This window comes from Mustela erminea, chromosome 7, assembly GCF_009829155.1.
Source record: "Mustela erminea isolate mMusErm1 chromosome 7, mMusErm1.Pri, whole genome shotgun sequence".
NCBI lineage: Eukaryota > Metazoa > Chordata > Mammalia > Carnivora > Mustelidae > Mustela > Mustela erminea.
In genome coordinates this window covers 16,179,937-16,204,721 of record NC_045620.1, presented here as the reverse complement: position 1 = coordinate 16,204,721, position 24,785 = coordinate 16,179,937, and the positions used below count along the sequence as shown (strand labels likewise).

General features: G+C 51.6%; 1 protein-coding gene across 2 annotated transcripts; it reads left to right on the top strand.

Moving 5' to 3' along the window:
* Positions 1-1,216: 1,216 nt before the first annotated feature.
* On the top strand, positions 1,217-23,516 carry SGK2 (serum/glucocorticoid regulated kinase 2). 2 transcript variants are annotated; one of them, XM_032350622.1, is made up of 13 exons: positions 1,217-1,420; positions 7,488-7,547; positions 7,940-7,989; positions 8,509-8,566; positions 8,768-8,851; positions 9,719-9,850; positions 11,068-11,180; positions 11,469-11,505; positions 12,460-12,546; positions 14,563-14,658; positions 15,591-15,746; positions 17,711-17,800; positions 21,822-23,516. In XM_032350622.1, exons 2-13 carry the CDS (start codon positions 7,512-7,514, stop codon positions 21,984-21,986), a joined length of 1,104 nt encoding a protein of 367 aa, XP_032206513.1. In that variant the 5' UTR covers positions 1,217-1,420; positions 7,488-7,511; the 3' UTR covers positions 21,987-23,516. The 2 variants fall into 2 exon arrangements, with proteins under 2 accessions (XP_032206513.1, XP_032206515.1); XM_032350624.1 differs by lacking the exon at positions 1,217-1,420 and adding an exon at positions 5,094-6,390.
* The last annotated feature ends 1,269 nt before the right edge of the window (positions 23,517-24,785 follow it).

Below are 24,785 nucleotides of genomic sequence, written 5' to 3'. Positions count from 1 at the left end.
ATGCAACTCCATCGGGGTGGGGGGGGTGTTTGAAAACTGGTTCTGGGAAGGCAGGGGAGGAGGAGCCCAGTGGAGCTGACGCGAGAAGGCTCTGGAAAGGGCCAGGACCCAGGGCTTGGCCCCAATCTGCTCCGCGCAGTTGGGCCAGCCGTGGCCCCTCTCCAGGCAGAGGCCAAGTATTTGCTCCTGTGTGTGTTGGTGGAGGTGGGGGATAGGGCATGCCCGGCTTCTCCGGGGGCACACTAGAAAGATTAAGAAGTTGCTGAGGTCTTGGGGCGCCTGGGTGGCTCAGAGGATTAAAGCCTCTGCCTTCGGCTCAGGTCATGATTCCAGGGTCCTGGGATTGAGCCCCGCATCGGGCTCTCTGCTCAACGGGGAGCCTGCTTCCCCCTCTCTCTCTGTCTACTTGTGATCTCTGTCCGTCAAATAAATAAATAAAATCTTAAAAAAAAAAAAAAAAAGTTGCTGAGATCCTAATGAAAAGGCAGTGAGGAGGCAGCATGATAGCCAGACCCTGTGCAGCTGGCCAGTCCCGGCCCCTGCCCTGAGTTGGAACCCTCAGTCTGGGTGTTCAGATTGACCAGGAGCTAGCCTTCCTTCGGTGCAAGCTAGGGAGTGCTGAGCCCTGGTTCCTGAGCCCCAGGTCACTGAAGGGCAGAGCAGAGCATGGGGCTCCGCTCAGCCATGGTTCTCTTCCCGGGATGGTTCCCCAAGCGGTGCCCCAGCAGGTGAGCTCTGGGCGGCAGCCTCGGGCTTGGCAGTGTCCGGCAACAAGGCTGGCTCAGGATAAAATGAGCTTTCCATTCCCAGAGGTGTCGGGGAAGGGGTCATGTCAGAGGCTGTGGTCCCCACTCAGGGGAGAGCCGTGTGAGACCAGCCCTTTCAACGGTCAGTCCTCCAGGCACTAAGGGAAAGGGGACGTGATTCAGCTGTTGGAATCAGGGCAGACCATGCAAGGTCAGCATTTGGGCCGGACCTGGGAGGTGGGGCTGGAGGCATTTCAGAGAATGGAAACCTGACAGGGTTGAAAGGCACCTCAGAGACCCTTCCTGTGAGGGTCAGGACACACGCCATCCTCGGTAGTCCTCACGAGGCTTGGGGAGCTGGCGTTGCCAGTCCAAGGTCACACAACTCGAACGGTGCAGTAGCTCTTTAAAGTTCAGAGGGTCCCCAGGGCCAGGCCTGTCTAGAAGCTGTCTTCGATTCAGGTCCAAGGTTAATTAGTAACCAGAAGGCCCTGCAGCTAGCTCCTAGCTGGCTCGGGAGCCAAGTGAGTGGGTGACAGGTCGCTCCTGACCGGGAAGGTTGTCCAGCACCGCGGGGCTGGATTTCAGGTCAGCCGGACCATGCAGAGAGACAGGAGGGCAGAGCTGTGCCCCGGGCTGCTCCCCAGGACCTGACGGAGACCCCGCATTTTCAGGTGAGAGGCTCAGGCGTGAGCAGGACCCCTGCCTGCCAGCCTGTCGGTCGGGCTGCCAAACGGACAAACGGGTCACCTGGCTGTCTTCGTTTCTGGCTGCCAATGTCCTCCCTTTCCTGCCTAGCACCCTCTTTCCTAATTCCTTTCCTACCATTTTCCTTCGTAACTATTCCTGCCCTCTTCCCTTCCTTCCTCACCCCTTCCTAACTCCTTTCCTGCCCCTCCATCCTGTCCATCCCTCTCAACTACCTCCCTGCCTCCCTGCCTCCCTAATCTCCTCTCCTCCTGACGGCAGCCACACCCTCCTGCCCACCCCGCTCAATTGCTTCCTTCCTTTTCCACGTTCCTAACTTCTCCCTGCAGTTCTAGGCCACGGGCTTCGAGTCAGACTGCCTGGGTTCAAATCCCAGTTAGAGCGTTAGCCAGCTTGGTGTCTTGGTCAAGCCACTTCACCTCTCTGTGCCTCAGTTTCCTCCTCCTTCAAACAGGGATCCTGGTGGTTTCTAACCCCTGACGCTGTGGGAACAAAACAAGACCAAGCTGGCCCTTGGTGGCACTGTCATTGGTATGTCATTGGTATGCACTGGCCAGGCAGGCAAATAAATCACAGTAGTGTGAAGACAGGTGTTACAGCAGCAGTGGACACAGAGGAGGGGGTAAGAGTTTAGGGGATCCGGGGGGGCGGTGCAGGAGGAGGTCTGGCAAGGCTTCTGGGGACAGCAAATGAGGACAGAGGCAAACGGGCTGGCCAAGCAGACCAGAATGGTCAGGGTAGTGCTCTAAAGAGAGGGAACGGAGTGACCCCCACCCCTGCTGCAGCCAGCAGCCCTCGGGAGGTGTGAGCAGGTTGGTGCCATGATGGGCCAGAGGCGTATGCGTCTAAGCTCCAGCAGTTAGGAGGGATCACACCGTGCAAGTTCACGGGCATCCCTGTGGGTCTGAATAGTCACGACGAGGTATTGATGCCCAGCCTTCAGCCAGAAAATCAGAAGACAGTGGGGCAGGTAAGAAAGAAGCTACAGGAGCTGTGAGCTGCTTCGGAGTGTGGGAGTTCCAGTCGAGATGATGGGAGTGTGGTGGTGGGCAATGCATGTGTCAAAGTTCTCCCCAGGCCTTCGTACCAAAGAATTAAGGGAACAGCAACCTCTCGAGACATTTTACACCAAGGTACAAAGATAAAAATTAGCTTAACCCTCTGTCACCTTGGGTTGTAAGCGTCCAGCCTTTCTTGGTGCCTATGCACAAATGTATACGTGCATATGTGTCTCTATTGTCTTATAAAGATGATCTCCCTGGCACACCTACCATTTTGAAATGTCCTTTTTCTGCTTGACGTTGTGTCACGCATACATTCCCATTCTGATTTACAAATCTATCGTTTTCCGTTGGGCAATTTTCCATTTTATATATGTACTCTCCTTGATCTTATCGACTCATTCCTGTTTCATCACTCAAATACTGAGCACCGATCCTATACCAGATCCTTATCTAGGTGCTGGGGACTCAACCGTGAACAAGAAAAGTCTTTGCCCTCGTGGAGCCAATGTTCTAGCGCAAGACAGAAAGAGTTGATGACGAGATGTCAGAGTAGAACGTGCTCAGCAGAGAAAGGGGACAGGGAGCAGGCGGGAGCGTGCTGTATAGTGACCAGCCATCCTGCTGTGCCCCGGGACTGCTCTAGCTTTAGCCCCGAGAGTCTCACATCCCTAGAAATCCTCGGTCTCAAACAAACGAGGAAAATCAGTCATGCATAACGAGAAGAGGCCTCTCTCAGTGGTGACAGTTGAGCAGAGACCTCTGTGATGTTCCTGGAAGCCAGCCATGCAGGAGTCGGGGGTGGGAGGAAGAACATTCTACGCAGAGGGGAAAGGAAGGGCCAGGGCCAGGAGGCCAGAGGGCACTCGGTGTGTTTGAGCGACAGAAAGAAAGTCAGAGAAGCTGGAGTGTCGAGAGCATGGGAACGAAAGTGGAGACGGTGACAGGAGCCAGGTCACATGGAATCTCGCAGACCATGGCAGACTTTGGATTTTAATCCAAGGTGTGATGGGAAGCGACTGGAGTTTCTGAGCAGCCAGGTCACGTGGTCTGGCTTCCAGTGTAAAAGTGGTGCTCTGGGGGCACCTGGGTGGCTCAGTGGTTTAAGCCGCTGCCTTTGGTTCAGGTCATGATCTCAGGGTCCTGGGATCGAGTCCCACATCGGGCTCTCTGCTCGGCAGGGAGCCTGCTTCCTCCTCTCTCTCTCTGCCTGCCTCTCTGACTACCTGTGATCTCTGTCAAATAAATAAATAAAATCTTTAAAAAAAAAAAAAAGTGGTGCTCTGGCTTTGGGTGGAGAAACATGCAGAGGGTCAAGCTAAAAATCAGGAGACAGCAGGGAGGCAAATGATGACAGTGTCAGTGGCTCAGGCAGGGACGGGGCAGATGCTCTGGTGGGTAGCAGTGCTCCCTAGGTTCTATGGGAAGGTAGAGTCTCCTGGGATTTCATGGTGGACTGGAGTTGGGGGAAGGTTCCGTGTCTCTAGACCCAATTCCAAGTTGCTGGCTTGATTCTTTGAGCAGGTAGGAAATGGAAGACAGAGGAGTAGGCCGGAGCGGAGGGGAAGGAATGGGAGTCCAGACTCTTGGACGTGTTACGAGTGAGGTGCTTCCAGGCACCCAACTAGTGAACGGCCAAGAGTGCAGTTAGATATATAAACCCAGACTTAGGGGGCACCTGGGTGGCTCAGTGGGTTAAAGCCTCTGCCTTTGGCTCAGGTCATGATTTCAGGGTCCTGGGATCGAGCCCCGCATCGGGCTCTCTGCTCAGCAGGGAACCTGCTTCCCTTCCCCTCTCTCTCTGCCTGCCTCTCTGCCTGCTTGTGATCTCTGCCTGTCAAATAAATAAATAAAAATCTTTAAAAAAAAAAAAAAAAACAGACTGGGACGCCTGGGTGGCTCAGTTGGTTAAGCAGCTGCCTTCGGCTCAGGTCATGATCCCAGCGTCCTGGGATCGAGTTCCACATCGGGCTCCTTGCTCGGCAGGGAGTCTGCTTCTCCCTCTGCCTCTGCCTGCCATTCTGTCTGCCTGTGTTCACGCTCTCTCTCTCTCTGACAAAAAAAACAAAAAACAAAAAACAAAACAGACTTAGTGCAGGAGAGAGTTTGGGAGCAAGGGTAGCTAGAGGTCTGAAAACGGAACCCCAGGACAGGCCACCGTTTAGTGGCAGAGGAGGAGGCAGATCCGGCAGAAATGGAGAAAGAGCAGCAGGTTGAGATGGAAAGAAAACCAGGAGCTCCGGAAGCCAAGTGGGAAGACCGGGTGTACCCAGTCCTCCACCTCCAGAGAAGCTGGGCGAGCTGGGGCCGAGGAGCCCATCACTGGCTCTGGAACGTGGGAGCCACCGGCCCAGGGTCTTGGTGGAGGGCTGGGGTTAAAGCCTCTTTGGAATGGGCTCAAGAGAGAAAAGGAGGAAGAGTGGAAACTGAGTCCAGACAACTCTTTCTTTTTTTTTTTTTTTTTTTAAAGATTTTATTTATCCATTTGACAGAGAGAGATCACAAGTAGGCAAAGAGGCAGGCAGAGAGAGAGGGGAGGAAGCAGGCTCCCTACTGAGCAGAGAGCCCGATGCGGGACTCAATCCCAGGACCCTGAGATCATGACCTGAGCCGAAGGCAGTGGCTTAACCCACCGAGCTACCCAGGCGCCCCAGACAACTCTTTCAAGGCGTTTAACTGAAAGGGAGGACACCGAAGTGGAACTGAACTTGGAGAGGAATGTCAGGTCAAGAGAGGGAACGTCACAGCCAGCGGGGGCTCTGAGCAGGCCATTTCAGTTAGGATTACTTTCATGATTATTCTCCTGTTCTACACCTGGCTGCTGAATAAAGTCCCATCAGGGTCTTGTTATTCAAAAGAAATGTCCTTGTGGTGGGTATGTGTTTTGTCAACATGACATCCCGCCCATCGGTGTATTGGTTCAACATTTCTAGTTTGTTGAAAGATGGAAGGCTCTGATATTGTTCACTTGGGTTTGCTTTGCTGGGACAACCCCCCACTGGTCCCCTGCTTTTCAGAGCCCAGTGAGAACCCCCAAGGCTGCTGGGCTCAGGTCCCTCCCCGGCCAACCTTCTTAGCCCTGGCCCCGTGGGTCCCTCCACTGTGGTGAATTGCAGAGGTCCAACTAAATGTGGCATATGGTAGCCACACAGAAAGTTCCAGAAAGGCAGGGGCTTTCTGTCAGGCCCCTTGAACTCTTTCATGCCCCAGAACACCCCTCATGAGTGCCTGGGGAGAGGAGGGATCCCGTGAGTACTTAATTATTGCACCACACACCACTGACACAGCTGGAGAGCTGTAGGCCAACCTGTCCTTTCCTGGAGACAGTGGGCCAAGGTCCTGGAGCAGCCAGCAAGGAAGGGCCCAAAGGGCCAAGTGCTCAGCAGGCAAAGACCAAGGCTGGCTGGACTGGGCCAGACACCTGTGCCTGAAACACCTACAGATTCTTGGAAGGCAAAGTGCTCTCAGCTGCCTTGGATGAGGTCTCTAGAACCTTAAGGAGTCTGTCTATGCCCGGCTTCGGTAAGCCCCAGGGAGCGCGTCTTCTTACAGACAAGTCCCCTACACACACAGACACACACACACAGCCTGAGCCATATACTCTCACACATTCGAACAAGCCTCAGGCGTCAGCAGGGCGTTCCCGCAGCTGTTGCCCACCCCCCTCCCACCCGCCCCCCAGGGGGAGGTGATGTCCCTGAGGGAACCGAGGTTCCTGGTCCCATCCTAAGTGCCGCTGGATCCCACGTGACATAAACAGGCCCCTTGCTGCTGTTGCTGCTGGGGAGTTCTGAGCTGGGTGCCGGGGCCGGGCCGGCGCCAGGCACAGACACTTCTGCCCTTGTTGGGAGAACAGAGAGAGGCTCTCTTGTCCACGGCCTGTCCTCCGGCTCCAACTGCCGGTTCTTCCAGTGGCCTCTCCTCAGGCTGCACAGGTACGTGGGGCTAGAGAGGCCTGGGCCCCGCAAAGGGGCCTATGGGATCAACCCAGGAGTGGGTGTGGCAGCATTATGGGCCCTCGGGGAGCACGGACCCCAGGGGGCTGGCTGAAGCCAGGCTACACTCCCCTATCAGGCAGATCTAAAGCTCGTTCTCTCAGGATCCCACGGGCCTGGGCCTTTTGGAGCCGCCTGGGCTAGGGGATTCCCTCCTTTCTCCTGGGATGACTTTGTCAGCGCCCAAGGCCACCACAGGAGTGGTTGCTCCAGGATCCTCCCTTGTAAAGACGAGTGGTTTTTTTTACCCAGAGAGGCTAGGCTGTTGTCCAGGCCCCCCGGTGGGTCAAGGCTGTGGTCCTGGGATGTACAGTACCTACATCCTCCATGAGCACCTGGGTTCTTAGGTGGGATCTCAGTTCTTCCCCTTGGCCTTCCAAGCAGGCATATGCCGTGAACATCCTGAGCCAGAGCCCGGACATACCAGCCTCCTTCAGCCTGCAGCGTGGGAGCAGGAAAGACACTCCTAGCTGCAGAGACCAGCTGGTCACACTCTTCAAAGAAACACTAGCCAGGCGTGGGTCATCTCTTCGTGGCTCTAGCCCAGGCCCCCAGGCCACTTGCCATTCCAGGGGCATTAAGTAGAAGTCCATGCGGCAGGGAGATAACAGTCAGCACAACACAGATCCCAGCTCAGGGATGTCCCCAGGAATTCAGGGTTGCAGTGTGCCTGTCTGGGAGCCTGGGGAGCCCAGCCTTCCAGCCCTGGCCATCCTAGCCTTCCAGGGCCGACCTGGCTCACAGGGATCTTGCCACACTGGCTGTCCCCAATCCTTGAAAACATTAAGCCTGGGAGGGATACCCCTGGGAATTCTCCTTGGCTCCTTCTTGAGATGTTTGGTTAGAGAGGCTGGGTTCAGGGTGTATCGGTTCTTGTCCCTTGCAGGGGTCATCAGCCTTGGGTTGGAGGTGTTCAGACTGGCAGGTGCATGGGGTTGGGGAGGGATGGAGAGTGCAGCAGTGCCTCAAGCCTTAGACAGGTGACACTCCTTCCCCAACCACAGCTCTCTCATGCCCGGTCCCTCTTGTGTCCCCAGAGCCCACCTGATCGCTGCCATAGAATGGACTCTAGCCGGGCTGGGATGCCCAGTCCTCTGGTGAGTGAGTCTTGGTTCCCCTACACACCACCAGGGGGCTCACTTCCTCCTCCAGGGGAAATCCGGGGGATGCTCAGGCCAGCCTGGTGGGCCCACCTAGAGTAGGGGGTGGGGTGCTGACAGGGGTCACTGTCAGCTCACGGAAGTGGGCCATTTACAGGGTAAACAGGGCACAGAGTTGGGCAAGAGCTTCAAGAAAATGGGGTGTTAGGAGAAGCAGATGAGATGGTGGGTGGTTGGGTGGGTTGGGAGACCAGCGGAAAGAAGGAAGGAAGAAGCAGTCAGGCTAGTAGAGAAGGGAGCAGGGCCTAGGCCAGGGGAAAGCAGGAAGCTGAGGATCCTAACACTCAGTCCCTGCTGATCTTACTAACTTTTCTGTCAATGTCTACCAGCCCTCAAGGGCCAATGGGAACATCAACCTGGGACCTTCGGCCAACCCAAAGTGAGTTCTGGTCTTTCAAGCAACTTTCCCTTGGGCTTCCTTCATACCCGGCTCCCCTCTCTTTGGGAATCAGATCCAAGTTCTCTGGTCTACCGTCAGGACCTTCTGCCACCTGGGACCCAGCTTTATCTCCCGCTAATTCCCCAGGCTTTGCCCATGCTGAGTCTCATGCCTGAAACGCACCCCAAACTCTGCATTGTTAGCAATTCCCCACCCTTCAGGCCCTTCTCAGGTTTGGGGGGGGAGGAGCAGAGTTCTTGCCTGCTTTTCAGTTTTGTCAGTTTTCTCCCCAGCTTGTCTGTTGGTTGCTTGACTGTGGATCCCCAGGGGTAGGGGTCTGTCCTCCAAGTCCTCTTGGCTGGGAGAACATGGCATGCTTCAGTGGCCAGGAGGCTTGACTCTTGGAAAGCTCCCTCTGTTCCCCAGCTTCCAAGTCAAAGAGAAGCCTGGATTTCATATCAGGAGCCAGGTTTTCCAAGTCCACAGATGCGGACTTGTGTTCTTCTCCCCCCACTGCAGCGCCCGGCCCACCGACTTTGACTTCCTGAGAGTCATTGGCAAAGGGAGCTATGGGAAGGTGAGTGACACAGGGAGGTTGGGAGACCTGGGTCTTCCCTTCCCCGGCCTTCTCCACCCTCTGCCTGTCGCTTGCACACACAAAGCAGGCGCTCACAACTGTAGAATCCCGGACGCAGGGCCAGAGCAAGCGGCTGATGGAGAAATCCGAAGCTCAGAGGAGTCATCCCTTGTGGGGCCTTACGTTTGTGCTTCTGCTCAGGTCCTGCTGGCCAAGCACAAGTCTGATGGGATGTTCTACGCAGTGAAGGTGCTGCAGAAAAAGTCCATCTTAAAGAAGAAAGAGGTACCAGAGCTCGTGCTTAGGCGTTTCCCCTCCTGCTTCTCGACCCCAGCCTAAGATGTTTTTCCGAGATGGGTCCCAGTGCTGAAGGACCCACGGGGCTGGGTGCAGCTGTGATCATAGCAGACAGAGGGCCGGGTGGTGCTGACGGTGGTGACCCTTTTCAGAGGACCCAGCCAACCAGCTCACCCACAGGGCTTTCGGGAGGACCCCATCCCAGCCCTCTGCCGTCCCCTGGGAAACTCAGGGCTCCATGGCCGATGAGCCCTCTGCCTTGTCTAGCTGCCAGCCTTCCTGTATGTGCAGTGTTGGAGCCCCTCAAGCCACAGCCAACCCACAGTTCTAGCTTCTTCAGCTGACTTGAGTCTCTTTAATTCCAACCTCTTGAGGGGTACAGAGCAGACCAGGAGAGAGGACCATCAATCAGAGGGCTGAGGCGAGGAAATTAATGTTAACAAGGACATCCTGAGGGCAGATAGCAGAGGTCTTTAGGGAGGCCTGGCAGTTGGCCTCAAATGTGCAGTGTCCAGACAGGAAAAACAGCATGAACAAAAACATAAGTGGGACTCCTTTTATGCGGTAATCACGTGTGCTTTCCTTATCGCCCCTGGAGAGAGGGTCAGAGATTTCTGACCCAGGAGCTGGAGCTGCACGCACAAAGCTGCGGGTAAAGCTGACCATTCAGAATCCTGGCTACTATGCAGGGAGCCTGGCTCTGAGGGCACTAAGGAGCCACAGTGGGTATTTGAGCAGGGGCATGAGAAGGTCCTGGGCAGGGCAACCCCATGAATGAGTGAGGCCACGTGGGCTGTGCCAGGGCACTGGGGGCTGTGTGGGTGGTGACATGCACCCCTAACTATGACCCCACAGCAGAGCCACATCATGGCGGAGCGCAGTGTGCTGCTGAAGAATGTACGGCACCCCTTCCTTGTGGGCCTGCGCTACTCCTTCCAGACGCCTGAGAAGCTCTACTTCGTCCTGGACTATGTCAACGGGGGAGAGGTGGGTGGACCCCTAGGGAGGATTCCCTGGGCCGGGCTCTTAAATGCCTGGTACGTGTACCAGATTCTGGAATGATAGCACCTCATCCTCACAACAGACCCATTTTGTAGCTGAAAAATCGAGGCTCAAGAGGTAACTCCCTTGCTCACGGCCACCCAGCCTGTCCCTGACAGAGCCAGGATTTGAATGCAAGTCTGTTTGGCTCCCAGCCCCCCATTTCTTTTTTTTTTTAGCCCCCCATTTCTTGACTGCCCCCACACAAGGCTGCTCAGACTCACTTCAGCACACCTGGGCAAGGTCAGTGTTAGTGGAGTTCCGTGGTTAAGAATTCCGATGCCCTCTTTTTTATACCATAGGCCACTGCGGGGACGGGGTGGGGGGTGATGGGTCCCTGTGGTGAACAGAGACCCAAGGCCACCTGGTGACCCAGAAGCACAGCAGGGGGCGGCTAGGCCCCATCCTGGACTGTCTGTCTGGGCAGGTGATCCCTGACTGAACTTGTATGACCTCATGACTTTTGGCCTGATACCAAGAGGTGGGTTTTGCTCTGGATCCCTAAGTCCCCTGGTAGAGGAAAGGCCTTTCCCAGACCAGCAAAACAGACCAAAGCAGTTGGCCCCCGGATAGACCTAGGCTGGGCTCAGTTTGACAGCTTACTGCCGGGGCAAGGAAAGATGCATCATCAAATGACCTGGGGTCCCATGGCAGCTCTGCCAGTTATGCGCTCCCTGGCCTTGGGCAAGTCACCTGACCCCTTCCAGTTGTCTCTTAGGTGAAACTGGCATCCTATTTGATACCCTAAAGGTAGTCAAGAGAATTAAATGAGGTAAGAGACGTGAAAGGGTCTGGCTTTGACTCTGGAATCTGGTAGCTGCTCAATCCATGTGAATTCATCTCTCCTGCTGACACTCTGGACACCCACGACTGCTCTGTAGTGTGGGGGCCAGCATGCCCCCCACTTTTTAAGTAGGCTCCATGCCAGCATAAAGCCCAATGTGGGGCTTGAACTCACAACTCTGAGATCAAGGCCTGAGCAGAGATCAAGAGTCAGATGCTTAACCGATGGAGCCCCCCAGGCGCCCCAAGCATGCCCCTGTTCGTCTGAGAACATTGCAGCTCAGAGAGCAGGTGACTCGTCCAGTTGCCCCCCACCCTGCTCTCTAGGGGCTGGAGCCCCCGCCCAGAGACCCTCTCTCACACACCTCCTCCCCTTCCAGCTCTTCTTCCACCTGCAGCGGGAACGCCGGTTCCTGGAGCCCCGGGCCCGGTTCTACGCCGCCGAGGTGGCCAGTGCCATTGGCTACCTGCACTCCCTCAACGTCATTTACAGGTGAGTCCCACCTGTGGCTCCGAGCCAGCTCTGGCCCTTCTGCCACAAATGCCAGGGGTCGTGTGGACCCCTAGGTCCTGGTGAACTTGGCCCTTTGTCCAAGGAGGACGGCTCAGCAGTGGGGGTAGAGTAGGAGCTTCCTTTCTGGCATCAAGTGCCCATTCTCCTTGGGCTCTCCCTCCGCATCTCCGTGAGCCTCCAGGAGCAGTCTGCCTGCCGGGATCCTGGGTCTCCCGCTCTCCTCACTAAGGGAGACATCACAGTGCTCTTTTCTCTTGTTTTCTGCAGGGATCTGAAACCAGAGAACATTCTCTTGGACTGCCAGGTCGGTGTGTGTGTGTGTGTGTGTGTGTGTGTGTGTGTGTCTATATGTGTGTGCTTATGAGCATGTGTGCAAGCATTGTGCCTTGTGCTTATGGATAGGGATGCATTCAGTTTTGTGTGCACATGTGTGTGTGTGTGTGTGGTTTGCGGGGGGCAAGTGGAGGCTCTTGGACTTTGTAGTTTCTCCGTGTCTTAGACTGGGTCCCCTGGAAACAGATGGAGTGTTGAGTGCAGATGGTTATTGGGGAATGCTCTTAAGAGATCCAGTTTTAAGGGGGTGAGGAGGCAGGACTGGGCAGAGGAGGAAGCCCACCTGCATTGTGGTTGCAAATGAGGTTGCCTTGGCTGATCTTACAGGGGTGGGGAGGGTCCAGGCTGGGGCGACTCTTCAGAACCGTTCCAAACTGAGGCAAGGAATCTGGGCTTTTGTGCCCTTGAATTGACCGGTCACTGGGTGTGGATTGCCCCTTGGGAGGAACGTAACTTTGGGTGAGAGGAATGTCCCAGAAGTGGGGTATGGGCGTGACAGCTCCTAAAGGGGAGAGCTGAGCAGAGTATCCACTCACTCCGAGACCTCCACCAGCCATCCAGCTGCCACACGATATGGTTGTTTTCTGAAACACCAGCTCTCTGTCAAGGGAGCTGCCACCGCCAGTCCCCTCCAGTGACGATATTCATGGAGCTGCCATGTTGTAGGGCATGGGTCTAAGTCTGTGATAAGCTGGGGGAGGGGGGCGGGCAGACAGTGGAATGATACTCCCCCCACCTTGCCCCTTGTACCGCTCCTGCATCCAGTCTAGGAGCTATGGGTCTCTAAGTGGAGCCTATAGCCTATGCCAGAGGCATGAGACTCCCCAGCTGCTGCCCTGGGGTAAAGCATCTGAGCTTTGGGGTTAGGCCTGACCATCCCTTTAGCTTAGACCACCTTCCAGCTTCTACTCACCCTCCTCTGCAGGGACACGTGGTGCTGACGGATTTTGGCCTCTGCAAGGAAGGGGTAGAGCCTGAGGATACCACATCCACATTCTGTGGCACCCCTGAGGTAAGCCAAACCTTGTAAGAGAGGTCAGAGGTCAGGCCATGAGCGGTTGAGCTTAGAGCCAACAGGTTCCACCGGGTTGGGGGAGGCCCAGTCCTGTCACTCAAGCCCTTGCCCTGATCTGGCTTGTCCTCTGCCTTGATTTCCTCATCTGTCTAATGGGGGCACCAGCTCTGGGGGCTGCTGGGGAAGTTCTGCAGCAATACCGTCTTAGAAGAAGAGAAATAGCCATGCAGACTCTATACTCAAGGTAAAGTTTCCCAGCAGCCACATTTAAAAAGTAAAAAGAAACAGGCAGAATTCATTTTTGTAATATATTTTAATTAACCCAGTATATACAAAACATTGTCATTTCAGCATACAATCAATATGAAGTTGTTGAGATAGGTTATTCTTGTAGCAGCGTGCAATGAGTGGCTGTCGTTTTGGACAGCCTGGGCTACAGGGTGAGGTCCATGTGTGGCAGGAGGGCTTGGCCTGACAAGTTAAGATCAGGGCTGGCGAATACAAAATGCTGGTCTACTCCCCTCTTCCAGCTGCCAAGAGCCTGGGGGGCTAAAATCTGTGGGTCTCCGCAGTAATCCATACATGTCTGTGTGTCCTACCAGGCTTCCCGGGAGCCTTGCAGGTGAAAACCTTACCCTGGACTCCCAACAGGGTGTTGACCCTTGGACCTTGGACCCAACGGGGTTCCCAGTTGACCGATAATCTGGGTGGGGGCTGAGAGGCAGAGGCTGTAGGACTGGGAAGTGCCTCCTGATCTGGCATGGGACAGGACTTTCATCTGCTCTGTTGTTCTCGGTATGCTAGAAAATCTGGACCTCAGATCTCGGCTGGGCCTCCTCCATTTGGTTTTGGAGCAGCTGATGGACAGGTGATCTCTCTGAGCAGGAGCCATAGTCTGTGTTTGCATATATGGCAGGGTGTCCACTGGACAGAGCTGGTGTCCCCAAGCTTGACAGCCCAGCTATCTCTTCCTTGGACATTGCCAGGGGTGAGGAGCAGGGCAAAGGACATCCCGGATTGTGGAGGAGACATGGGGCTCCAACACATCACCTCTTCCGTAAGTCAGCTACTGCTGTGATGCCGGGAAGCACAGACAAGAGTACCCATGGTTGCTCCCATTGTTCAAGGCCTGCACACATATCCTGTTATGCCCAGATGAGCACATAGCCTTAAAACAGCCCCCAGGGAGGGATCCTGCAACCCCATTTTACAGAGGAGGACATCAAGATTTTGGGAGGTTAAATGAGCCCCTCCTGGGGCTCAGGTCTGGATAACTTCCTGTCCATCCCACATCCACACAGTCTCTCCAAATAGCTCTTGTCCATTGCTGAGACTCAATGGCAGAGATGCCAGACTAAGGGGTCACCCCACCCTTGGGTTTGGCAGAAAGCATAGATCTGCCTCAGGTAGTCTTCTTGTTGGAAGGCACAGCTCTGTGGCATGCATTCATCTGTCACTAGGAACTGAGGTGTCCCCTCCTCTTTCCTGATTCCTATGCATCTCTCTGTTACGGAGGTTTCCACTACAAGTATGTGCCGCCTTTACTTACACTTCAGCATTAGTCTCCCCAGTGCACTGTGAGTACTCACAGGGTTTTCTGGTTCCCAGGACACTGATAGGATGCTTTTGTGCAAATTAGATAAAGGCACCCCCTTGGGCACATTAATTAGAAAGAGTTACTCTATTAAACATTAATCAAGTTGCCAGATATAACCCTATACTAGGGTTATGGCTTGGTGAGTTAATCACTGCCAGGCTTACAACTCTGTATATCCTTTTGGCTGGTACTTTTGTATTGTGCACCACTTATACAACCGTGTAAGTCTACCTTTGCACGTTGGCAAAGGGTCAGGCACAGAGTAGGCCTTTGGCAGATGGATGATGATTGAACATACGCACGTGCATATCATAGCAGGATCAACCCCTGGTGATCTTTTCTTCTAAGTGCCCTGTTTACAGGTGGGGAGACTGAGGCCAAGTGTCTTTCAGATAAATGTATTTTCTCCTCAACAGTACTTGGCTCCAGAAGTGCTTCGTAAAGAACCTTATGATCGGGCAGTGGACTGGTGGTGCTTGGGGGCCGTTCTCTACGAGATGCTGCAAGGCCTGGTGAGTGGGCTGTGAGCATCTTCAAGGGACATGTGGCTCCAGGAAGAGATGGGGGTGGGTCTCTCCCTTGTGTGGCCTCCTCCGGCTCCTCAAGGAACTGAATGAGCCATCTTTCTACTCCAAGCTCAAAAAGATGAGGTCAGGATTATGGATGTTTCTTCAATAAGGTTAGTTAGCCCTTTACAACACACCATCTCATCTATGACCCCTTTGGCAGCAAGAAACAGCCTTGGGAGACTGCCACTGGAGGAAATGGAGTTGTTCTTATTTACTGGGAGGGAAACTGAGGCCCAGAAAGGTCGCAGTGCCGGAAGTCTGTGGAACCAGCCCCGGGCTGCCTGCTCAGAGGGACACTTGTGTAGACTTACCCTGGCAGACACTGCTCTGGTCCAGCTTCTCTAGCAGAACGTGGTGGATATGAGAGATGGGCTCTGTGGAGTCAGGAAGAAGAAGCAGAAGCAGGAGGTGGGATAAAGAGTCTCAGGAAAGAGTGGGCTCTGGGCATGGAGCGGGGTCTGGCTCTCTTCCTGGCCATGTGGCTCAATCTCTTGAGCCTTGTCTCGTCCAACAAATCACTACCCGTCTCCAAAGACGGCTGTGCGGCTAGGCTGGAATCATGAGGGCAAAAGTGTTCACTTTGCAAAAAAAAAAAACAAAAAACAAAACAAAAGCGCAGATTTGGTGCCCAAGCTGGGTTAAGAGAGCTGGGATAGGGGATGCTCCTGGGTGGTCCCCTCTCAGCCCTCCCAGTGGCCCTCTCCCCTATGCCAGAAGTGAGGTCTCTGTTTCTTTCCAGTCTGTGGTGTGAACCATTGCACAAGACGCAGTCTGGCTGAATCCTTCCATTACCTGGCTTTGAGCCAAGTCTCCCTGAGACCTTTCCCCACTTTAGCATGGATGAGCCTCCAGCTTCTCTCTCTCTCTCTCATCAGCCACCATTCTACAGCCAAGACATGTCCCAGATGTATGAGAACATTCTGCACCAGCCGCTGCAGATCCCTGGGGGCCAGACTGTGGCTGCCTGCGACCTCCTGCAAGGCCTTCTCCACAAGGACCAGAGGCAGCGGCTGGGCTCCAAATCAGACTTTGTAGGTGAACTGCCAGCAGAGCACTAGTCCCTGAGGGGGGTGTTCAGCTTCCTGCAGAAGCAGCTCAGATGCACAGTGATGGGCATCCAGCTCCCCTCCAAAACCGGGCATTGCAAACTCCTTCGTTTGGAAATTCACAGCTGCTACTACTGCTTCATTACTTCCTTTATTCTAGTTCTTGAATTCATCCAATGTTTACTGAGCACCTGCTACGTGCCAGGCATTGAGCTAGGTTGTAGCGATTCAGTGGGCTGGGTCTATGCCCTTGTTACGTTGATTGGGGAAGGCAGACAACAAACAAACATTATGATATATATGATTACAGAGTGTGACAAGCACCAGGAAATAAATGAACAGTGAGCCAAGACAGACAATAATGGGAGGGAGTGAATTTACAGTGGCATAGTGAAGTAGGTCTACTCGGAGGAGGGGACAACACCTTTTTTGCACACAGCATGTACCAAAGTCCTGTGGCATGAACAAGAAGAGTGGTCCACTTTGCTGGATTTTGAACAGGGCTCTGGCAAGACCCAATTTCAGTTTTAAGATATTCCTCTGGTTTCTATGCAGAGAGAGGACTGGACTTGGTTTTTGCCAGTGCCAGGCTGGGCATTCAGGATACAGAGATGAGTAATTCACTCTTGATTTCTATAATGAATTCAGGATTTTTTTTTTATTAAAGTAGAACTTGAAAAATAATCTTATATTCTCTAGTCAACAAGAGATCATTTGAATTTATAAAAGAAAGACCATAGTGCTTTTCTCCCTGGAAGTTTGCTTTCTCTTCTAGCACAGTGGTTGTGATACACGGACAGACTATCTGGGTTCAGATCCCTCCTCCACCTTCCTCGTCCTTCCTAGTTGCAGAACCTTGGGCAAATTGCATAACTTCTCTCTGCAAGCTTCAGTTTCCCCATCTGCAGTGATAACACCTAGATCACAGCTGCTATAAAGATCATGTGAATTAATATATACAAAGCCCTTAGGCCAGTGCTAAGTGTTGGTACCCGGAGCCCCACATGCCGGATACCATGAAGTGTAACAAACATTTAGGGCATTTTTCCACCCATCCCTGGCCAGCTTAAAGAAGGGGACTCTCATGAAGACTAGTCCCCTTCTTTCAAGTGGAAATTTGCATCTTAATAATATGTATAATTTTTCAAATAAGGGATACGTTCCCATAGATCAAAACTCAAAGGATATTAAGAAAAAGACCCTTTAGTTACCTAGTTCCTTAATTTATAGGCAACCAGTGTTAATCCATTTCTTGAGTCCTCAAGATCTTTTGGATCCGGCTCTTTAACAACTACACGGGGCATGGGGTGGGGAACATTTATGATGTAGGGAGCTGGAGAATCATTCCTTGTCAAACATGAATAGAGAGGGTCCTGCTGGGATAGGAGGAACTTGATGCTGACGTTGGCTTAGATTAGGAAAGAAGTAGTGAACGAGGCCCAGGGCTGAGTCCTAAATTCTGGTCTCCAGGAAACTGCAGTTTTTCTTGGGGCTTTACTTCTGTTACCATCCTTACTGAGCAGAGGTGGTCTATTTCTCTGGTTTGCATTCTAGAAGAATCAAGATGCACTGAGGCAGGTGGATGGGGTGGGAAGATCCCTGGGAACTCCAAAGGCAGGTTCTGTACTTATTCACTGACATACCACCACCATGTTCCATGGTGCTGGCATAGAGTAGGTGCTCAGTAAATAGTTGAGGAATGAATGAATGCTATAGGGGAGGAGGGTTTGGGTTCTAGGTGATGGTGAATGGAAGAGGCCTGGCTGCAGAACAGCCCTTTGTCCCATGAAACTAGCTGGAATTAAAAGTTACTTTCCCAGTAAAGGTTTTAGAGCTTAACAGCCAGCTGCCAGTAGAGTTGGAGCACCCAGACATGAGGAGTCAGGGGGTGGGGTGGGGGAGGAGAGCCGTGGGGAGGGCTACTTGTGATCAGCACCTTCTTCCTACAGCTTGAGATAAAGAATCATGTATTCTTCAGCCCCATAAACTGGGATGACTTGTACCACAAGAGGCTGACTCCGCCCTTCAACCCAAATGTGGTAAGAGGTCACTCTGTTCCATATTCTGGTTTTCTGGGGCTGGTGGGAGAGATCTGGGCCACTCTCTTTCTACAGTTGGGATAACCAGGGGCCCAGGTCCACATGGTAAGTTAGAGGCAAAACGGGGTCTAGGCCCCAGAAGTCCTGACTGCCAGAGCCACACTGTCCCCCACCCCTTTATTCTCAGCACGAATAACCTTCATTGCAGGGCCCTTTACACTGTTTAAAGCACTCTCTGGGGACTCCTGGCTGGCTCAGTCAGTGGAACACATGATTCTTGATCTCTGAGTTGTAGGTTCGAGTCTCATGTTGGGTATAGAGATTCCTTAAAAATAAAGTCTTAAAAAAAAAAATAAATGGGGCACTTGGGTGGCTCAGTTGGTCGAGCATCCGTCTTCAACTCAGGTCATGATCGTAGGGTCCTGGGATCAAGCCCCACATTGTGCTTCTTGCTCAGCGGGAAGCCTGCTTCTCCCTCTCCCTCTGCGGGCCACTCCCCTTGCTTGTGCTTTCTCTCACTCTCTCTCTATCAAATAAATAAATAAATAAAATCCTTTAAAAAAATTTTAAAAATAAGTAAATAAACCCCTTTTTGTCACTTAGCACACCCAGATGGAACCAAGCCCTGTAAAATTCTTTTTTTCCCCTGATAATAAAAGTGGCATATAATCATTATAGAAAGTGTGTAGGGGCGCCTGGGTGACTCAGTCAATTAAACATCTATCTTCGACTTAGGTCATGATCGCAGTTTACTGGGATGGAGTCCCACATCGGGCTCCCTGCTCAGTGGGGAGCCTGCTTTTCCCTCTCCCTCTGCCTGCTGCTTTGCCTACTTGTGCTCTCTCTCTCTCTTGTCAAATAAATAAAATCTTTTTTTTTTAAGATTTTATTTATTTATTTGACGGGGAGAGATCACAAGTAGGCAGAGAGGCAGGCAGAGAGAGAGAGGGAGAAGCAGGCTCCCTGCCGAGCAGAGAGCCCAATGCGGGGCTCAATCCCAGGACCCTGAGACCATGACCTGAGCCGAAGGCAGAAGCTTAACCCACTGAGCCACCCAGGTGCCCCTCAAATAAATAAAATCTTAAAGAAAAAAAGAAAGAAAGTGTGTAAAACAGTTTAAAACAGCAAGGTGGAAAAGTTTATTATCTCACTGCGCAAGAGAAATTGCTGCTGGTATATTCCCTCCTGTCTTTTTCTATGTGTTTTTACATAGATTATATTTAATACATATAGATATCTTCTCCCCTTACCTTTCTTTTCTTGCTAGAAACCAATGTCATTATTTCCCCCAAATCATATAAAACTTTATAAGTATCATTTTATTTATTTATTCATTTTTTTAAAGATTTTATTCATTTATTTGACACACGGAGAGAGAAATCACAAGTAGGCAGAGAGGCAAGCAGAGAGAGAGGGGGAAGCAGGTTCCCCACAGAGCAGAGAGCCCGATGAGGGGCTCGATTCCAGGACCCTGAGATCATGACCTGAGCTGAAGGCAGAGGCTTAACCCACTGAGCCACCCAGGCGCCCTAGAAGTATAATTTTAAATGGTTACATAATATTTCAATCCTCCATTGGTAATATAATGTATTCAACTATGCTCCAAATGGTGAACTTTAGGTTATTATCATTCTTTCTTTATCATAAAAGTACTGATGAACACTTTTAAGTGTGTATCTTTGCCCCAGGTTCCAGTTATTTCCTTAAGATGGATTCCAGGTAGGGAGTTACCAGGTCAGAGAATGTGAATCTGTTTCTTTCTTTCTTCTTTTTTTAATTTTAAGTAATCTCCCCATTTTAAGTAATCATCCAGTGTGGGGCTTGAACTCAAGACCGTGAGGTCAAGAGTCTCTTGCTCTCCTGACTAAGCCAGCCAGACACCCTCTAGGCTCTTGATTCCCTAACTCTGCGACGGGGAGTAAAATCCACTTCCTGCCAGCAGGGTCTGCTGGAGAATTCTCATCTTCCTTTCTACAATGTGTGCAATTGTTACTGTTTTCAGCTTTGCAAATTTGTTAAGTAAAACATGGCATCTCATCCTGTTTTAATTTCTTTTATAGTGAAGGTGGTTAGTGTTTAATTAGCAGTGTTAATTAGTGCTGATATTAATTAGCGGTGGCAGTGTGCATGAAAGGAGCCCCATTTGAAGGAGACGTTGGAGGTTCTCTCAACTGCTTGCAAAGCGTCCCGCAGTGTCACACTGCTTGCATCCTTGTAGTTCGCACACCTCAACACTGCCAATGTTTGCTATCTACACCTTGCCTTTTGTTAATTACCTATGCACAAACATCTCTTTGAGCATCAGAGTCCTGACAAGTAGTCAGATAGGATACTCTGAGTCCAGGTACCTGGAAAGTTTCTTTATCTGGGGGTGTGGAAAAGACCCTGACGATAATATTGAATGTACACCTTGGAGAGAGAATAATGTAAAAAATGGTAGACAGGGCGGAAATAGAATGCAGCGAGTGGACTGTAAAGTGAGACATACCAGGGGTAGATTCCTGATTCTGTTGTCTACAGCTGGGAGACCTTGAATATGTTTTGTTTTGTTTTTTAAGGTTTTATTTATTTATTTGACAGACAGAGACCACAAGTAGGCAGAGAGGCAGGCAGAGAGAGGAAGGGAAGCAGGCTCCCTGCCGAGCAGAGAGCCCGATGTGGGGCTCGATCCCAGGAATCTGGGATCATGACCTAAGCTGAAGGCAGAAGCTTTAACCCACTGAGCCACCCAGGTGCCCCTTGAATACGTATCTTTAACATCAGTATCATTTGTAAAAAACAGAGAAAACATCTGTCTTATCTAGGACCACACAGCTATCAAGAGCCAGGGCCAGGATCCACACTCTGGTCTTGGAACCCTGGTCCCTGAGCTGGGACCCCTGTGCCCTGTGGCCTTTTTGAGAAGCTGGACACCATGGTCCATTTGGTTCTACAGCCTCAGGCTTGCATACTCAAGCAGATCTGTGGACCCTTCCCCTTGCTCACCTGTTCATTTCAGAAAACCCTGGTGGACTAGTGTTCTCCAGAGGCTGTGCCTTCTTCACAAAGAGGATGGTTCATTTAGCTCATGCTGTCTAACAAGCCACCCAGCAAACTAGGTGTCTTCAAACAATTTTGTATTTCATCCCAGTTCAGTGGGTTGGTTGGGTGAGTTTTTTGGGCCGGTGCCAGGCCAGCCGGTCTCTGTTGGGCTCTATCATTCCAGTAGTCTAGAACTGCCTCACCCAAATGCAGGGCAGTTGGCCAGCATCTGACTGCATTCTCTTCTGAGGCCTCTGCTACTCCAGCAGACTTGGACTTGTTCACGTCACTTGTTCGGACTTGGACTGGACTTGTTCACATGGTGGCCTAGGGTTCCAAGGGCAGCAGGAGAGAACAACTTCCAGTGTGTGTTTTTCAAGTCTTGGCTTGCCTCCCATCTGGTAACGTCTCATTGTCGCAAACAAGTCGCATGGCTAACCTGTGTTAAAGGTATGGAGAGCTGGACTCCAGCTCCGAATGGCGAATGGAGGATGTGTGACCATTTTTACGATCTCACACCCAGGTCTTCTTCCCCGATGGCAAAAACAGCCAGTCACTCTCTACCGTATTTATTTTATCTTCTTCACAAGGTCTGTCAGCACCCCAGATTGTCTATTTGTCTATTTATGTACATGTTCATTATCAGTCTTCCTACCCTCTGCATAATACAGGCTCCATGAAAGCAGGGGCCCATTCTGTTTTGTTCTCTCCTATTTCCAGTGCCATGAACAGTGCCTGGTAGGCATTCAGTAAGTGCATGTTGACGAGACTTGTCTGAGGGTTGGTGTGGAGCAGGCAGGATGCCAGGAGGTTGGAGGCACTGATACATGGCTAGTGGGCCACGAAATAAAATTACTAACAAACACATGTGTCAATGTCAGCTAAAGGTGAGTATCCACAAGGCCCTCAGAAGGAGACCTAATAGCCCTCGCAGGTCTGTGGGTTCCTTAAACAGCTCGGACTCCCGTGTTGCCATCTCACTGTTGGTTTCTATTCACAGGCAGGACCTGCTGACTTGAAACACTTTGACCCCGAGTTCACCCAAGAAGCTGTTTCAAAGTCCATTGGCTGCACTCCTGACAATGTGGCCAGTAGTTCTGGGGCCTCCAGTGCCTTCCTGGGATTTTCCTATGCACCAGAGGATGAGGCCATCCTGGACTACTAGAAGAGAAGTGTTCCTAGACTAGTGTAACCACTGAAGACAGCTGGTATCCTTCAGGAATTATCTTCCTTACCTAATGCTGCTAGTAACAGAGACTCAGAGTAACAAGGACTTACATAAGGTTACATATATCTTTCCAGCACATAAAGGAAGAATGTTGTTAGGTGGTCCAAGGCTGGTTGGACAGGTCTTCAGATACTGAGGCTTTCTGTATTTCTGCTGTGCCGTCTTCGGCAATTGGCTTCCAATATTAGGATTGCTGCATTGCCACAAAGTGGTTGCTAGAGCTCTATAGTCACTGCTTCTGTGTCCTGGGCAAGGAGAATGGAGGCAAGGAGGGGAGAGCAAAATAGCACCTTTACGGAGCTTCCCCACAAGCACCCACCAATGGCTTCTGCTCATTAGCCATCCACTCCTACCTGCAATGGAGGCTAGGATATGTGGTTTATTAGCTGGGCACATTACCACCCTTAAAAACACAGGCTCTGATGCTAAGAAATGTGGGGTAGGTAACCAGCATCTCTCTACCAAAGGATCTCTAGGTGTTTGGATTTTTATCTCCACGTGTAAAATGACAGAGATGTCATTTTATATGTCACCTCTAGGCTATCCCCCAGCATGCTCTCATTTTTCTCTGTTGATGGTGTCTTTTTCTTTGTTGTGGGTGGTATTGGACATTTGTTTTTAGGTTTGCCTGCCTGACATCTGAACCCTTTCCTATGTCCAGAGAATCTCCCAGCTCGTGAGCCCCGATGAAGGGCAGTAATTACCTCTACTTACAGTGGCTGAAAATGCTAGATAACTGACTTTCCCAGCCTCCCCTGCTGTGAGGGCCAGGCATGTGGCCCAGGGACGCACCTGTGCCATATTCTGACTCAAGAAAGGGACTAGAACCTTTCATGTGGTAACTGTGGTAACAGTACCCACAAAACCGAGTAGGATGGATCATATTGCCTTATTTCCGTGGCAAAGTGGTTCTTTCTTTCTTTCTTTTTTTTTTTTTTTTTTTTTTTGGTCCCCCACAGACCTGTGGTTCATCAGCTACTTCAGGGTGGGCTCATTGGCTTTTTGGCTTGTGGACAAGGAGAGAACTTTAACATCAGTGTGTGCTGGTGATTTTACTGCTTTCTCTTCCTTTTTTTTTTTTCCCCTCAGCTTCTTGCCCCAGAAATAACAGGGGATGGTGCTGGAAAGCACACCAATGACACTAACACTGACCTACTCAAAGCTGCATCAGGAAGAGTTACTGTTACCCTAGGACATGTGCTGAGAACTTTCAAAGAAACGCTCTGATTTGGTTTCTATCACAACAGCACCTGTTAATTGACAAATGTGGAACATGATGGAGAGCCCCATTCCCCCAACTTCCCAAAGCAAAAAGCAAGAGTGTAATTGTCAGTAACGTGATAGTACTGTCAAAAGTACACAACCTGCTATTATGGGTTGTGAAACACATAATGCTTCCATGTGGTCTAAGATTGTAAAGTCACAAAATTTTCACCAGGATAGAGAATAAAAATGGAGAACTGATATGGAATGGATCATGCTTCATCTATGTTTATTGAGCACTTTCTGATCTTTGCATGCGTTATCTGCAATCCTCACAAAAAACCAGCATTTAGAAATTATTAACCGCACTTTACAGATAAGAAACATTCATTCTGATAGATTAAGCAACTTGCCCAAGGTCACCCAGCAGGTACAAGGCACAGCTGGGAAATGAACTTGGTGGCTGCTGATTTTTAAACCCGCTGTTCTCTTGCAGGTTTCAGCAGTGGGAGAAGTGCTCTGAGCACGCCCTCCTTTAGGTTTCTGGCAAACACTGACCGTACATCAGGCAGAACTCCAAACCTGTCCAAAGCCTCAAGTGGCACAGCCTGCGCCCTCTCTAATGGGAATACATCACTTCGATCTTACTAATTTTGCACCAAAATTCAGCATCCCCATGAAGAGAATCCTCATCCTCTTCTCCATTTTTTAACTTTGCAGTGACAGTAGTTTAAGGCAAAATAGAGTTGTGTGATTCAAGCTCCTAAAACCGCTACTACTCTGTACCTATTTACAAACATATATGTAAACCCCAACTGCTGGTTGACTCTCTGCTCTTGGTTTGAACCAGCGAGGAAGTGGCATTGCAGTCCACACTCTCTCAAAGGCCGGCAAGGGGCGCTCCCTTGGAGCGAAGGATGGCCTGTTTGTCAGGGGTGCCTGGCTTTTCATATTGAAGGCGATGGCAGAGCAACCTCTATGTGGCTTTGGCTTTTTGGCAGAGCAGTTCCTTCTCCAGCCTTTGCCTTCATGAACATTACTCTACTTAATATTAATCATATCTCTGCTCATACGGGCCGCCTTTCAGACCATCTCCGGGCCCTCACAGCTCCCGTAATAATACAGTTTATATTACCACTGTTTTGTAGCATCTGGCCAACCTCTAACTCCCTGTCCCGGGAGGCCCAGAGGGCGGGGCTCACGACCATACCACGGGCCTGCCGCAGGGTCCCTCAGGGATGCTGGGCTCATCAACGAAGAACGATCTCAGTGACCATTCGCACCCCTAAACCTAACCACCCTCTCCCAGGAAGCCCTTCGTGGGCGCCCAAGACCCTGAGCCCCTTCCACGCAGTGCACGGAGCCCCTAATCTGCGTTCGAAGAACCCGCACCCCGACGCAGGGTCCGAGCCGCCCCTCCGCTCCGCACCTGCGCCCCTGGGGTCTAGACTGGGGCATTCCCCCGTCCCCACCCCATCGGAAGCCTTCACTCTTCTCCCTCAGGGTGGAGCGAAGTTTGGGTCCTAGGGTCCT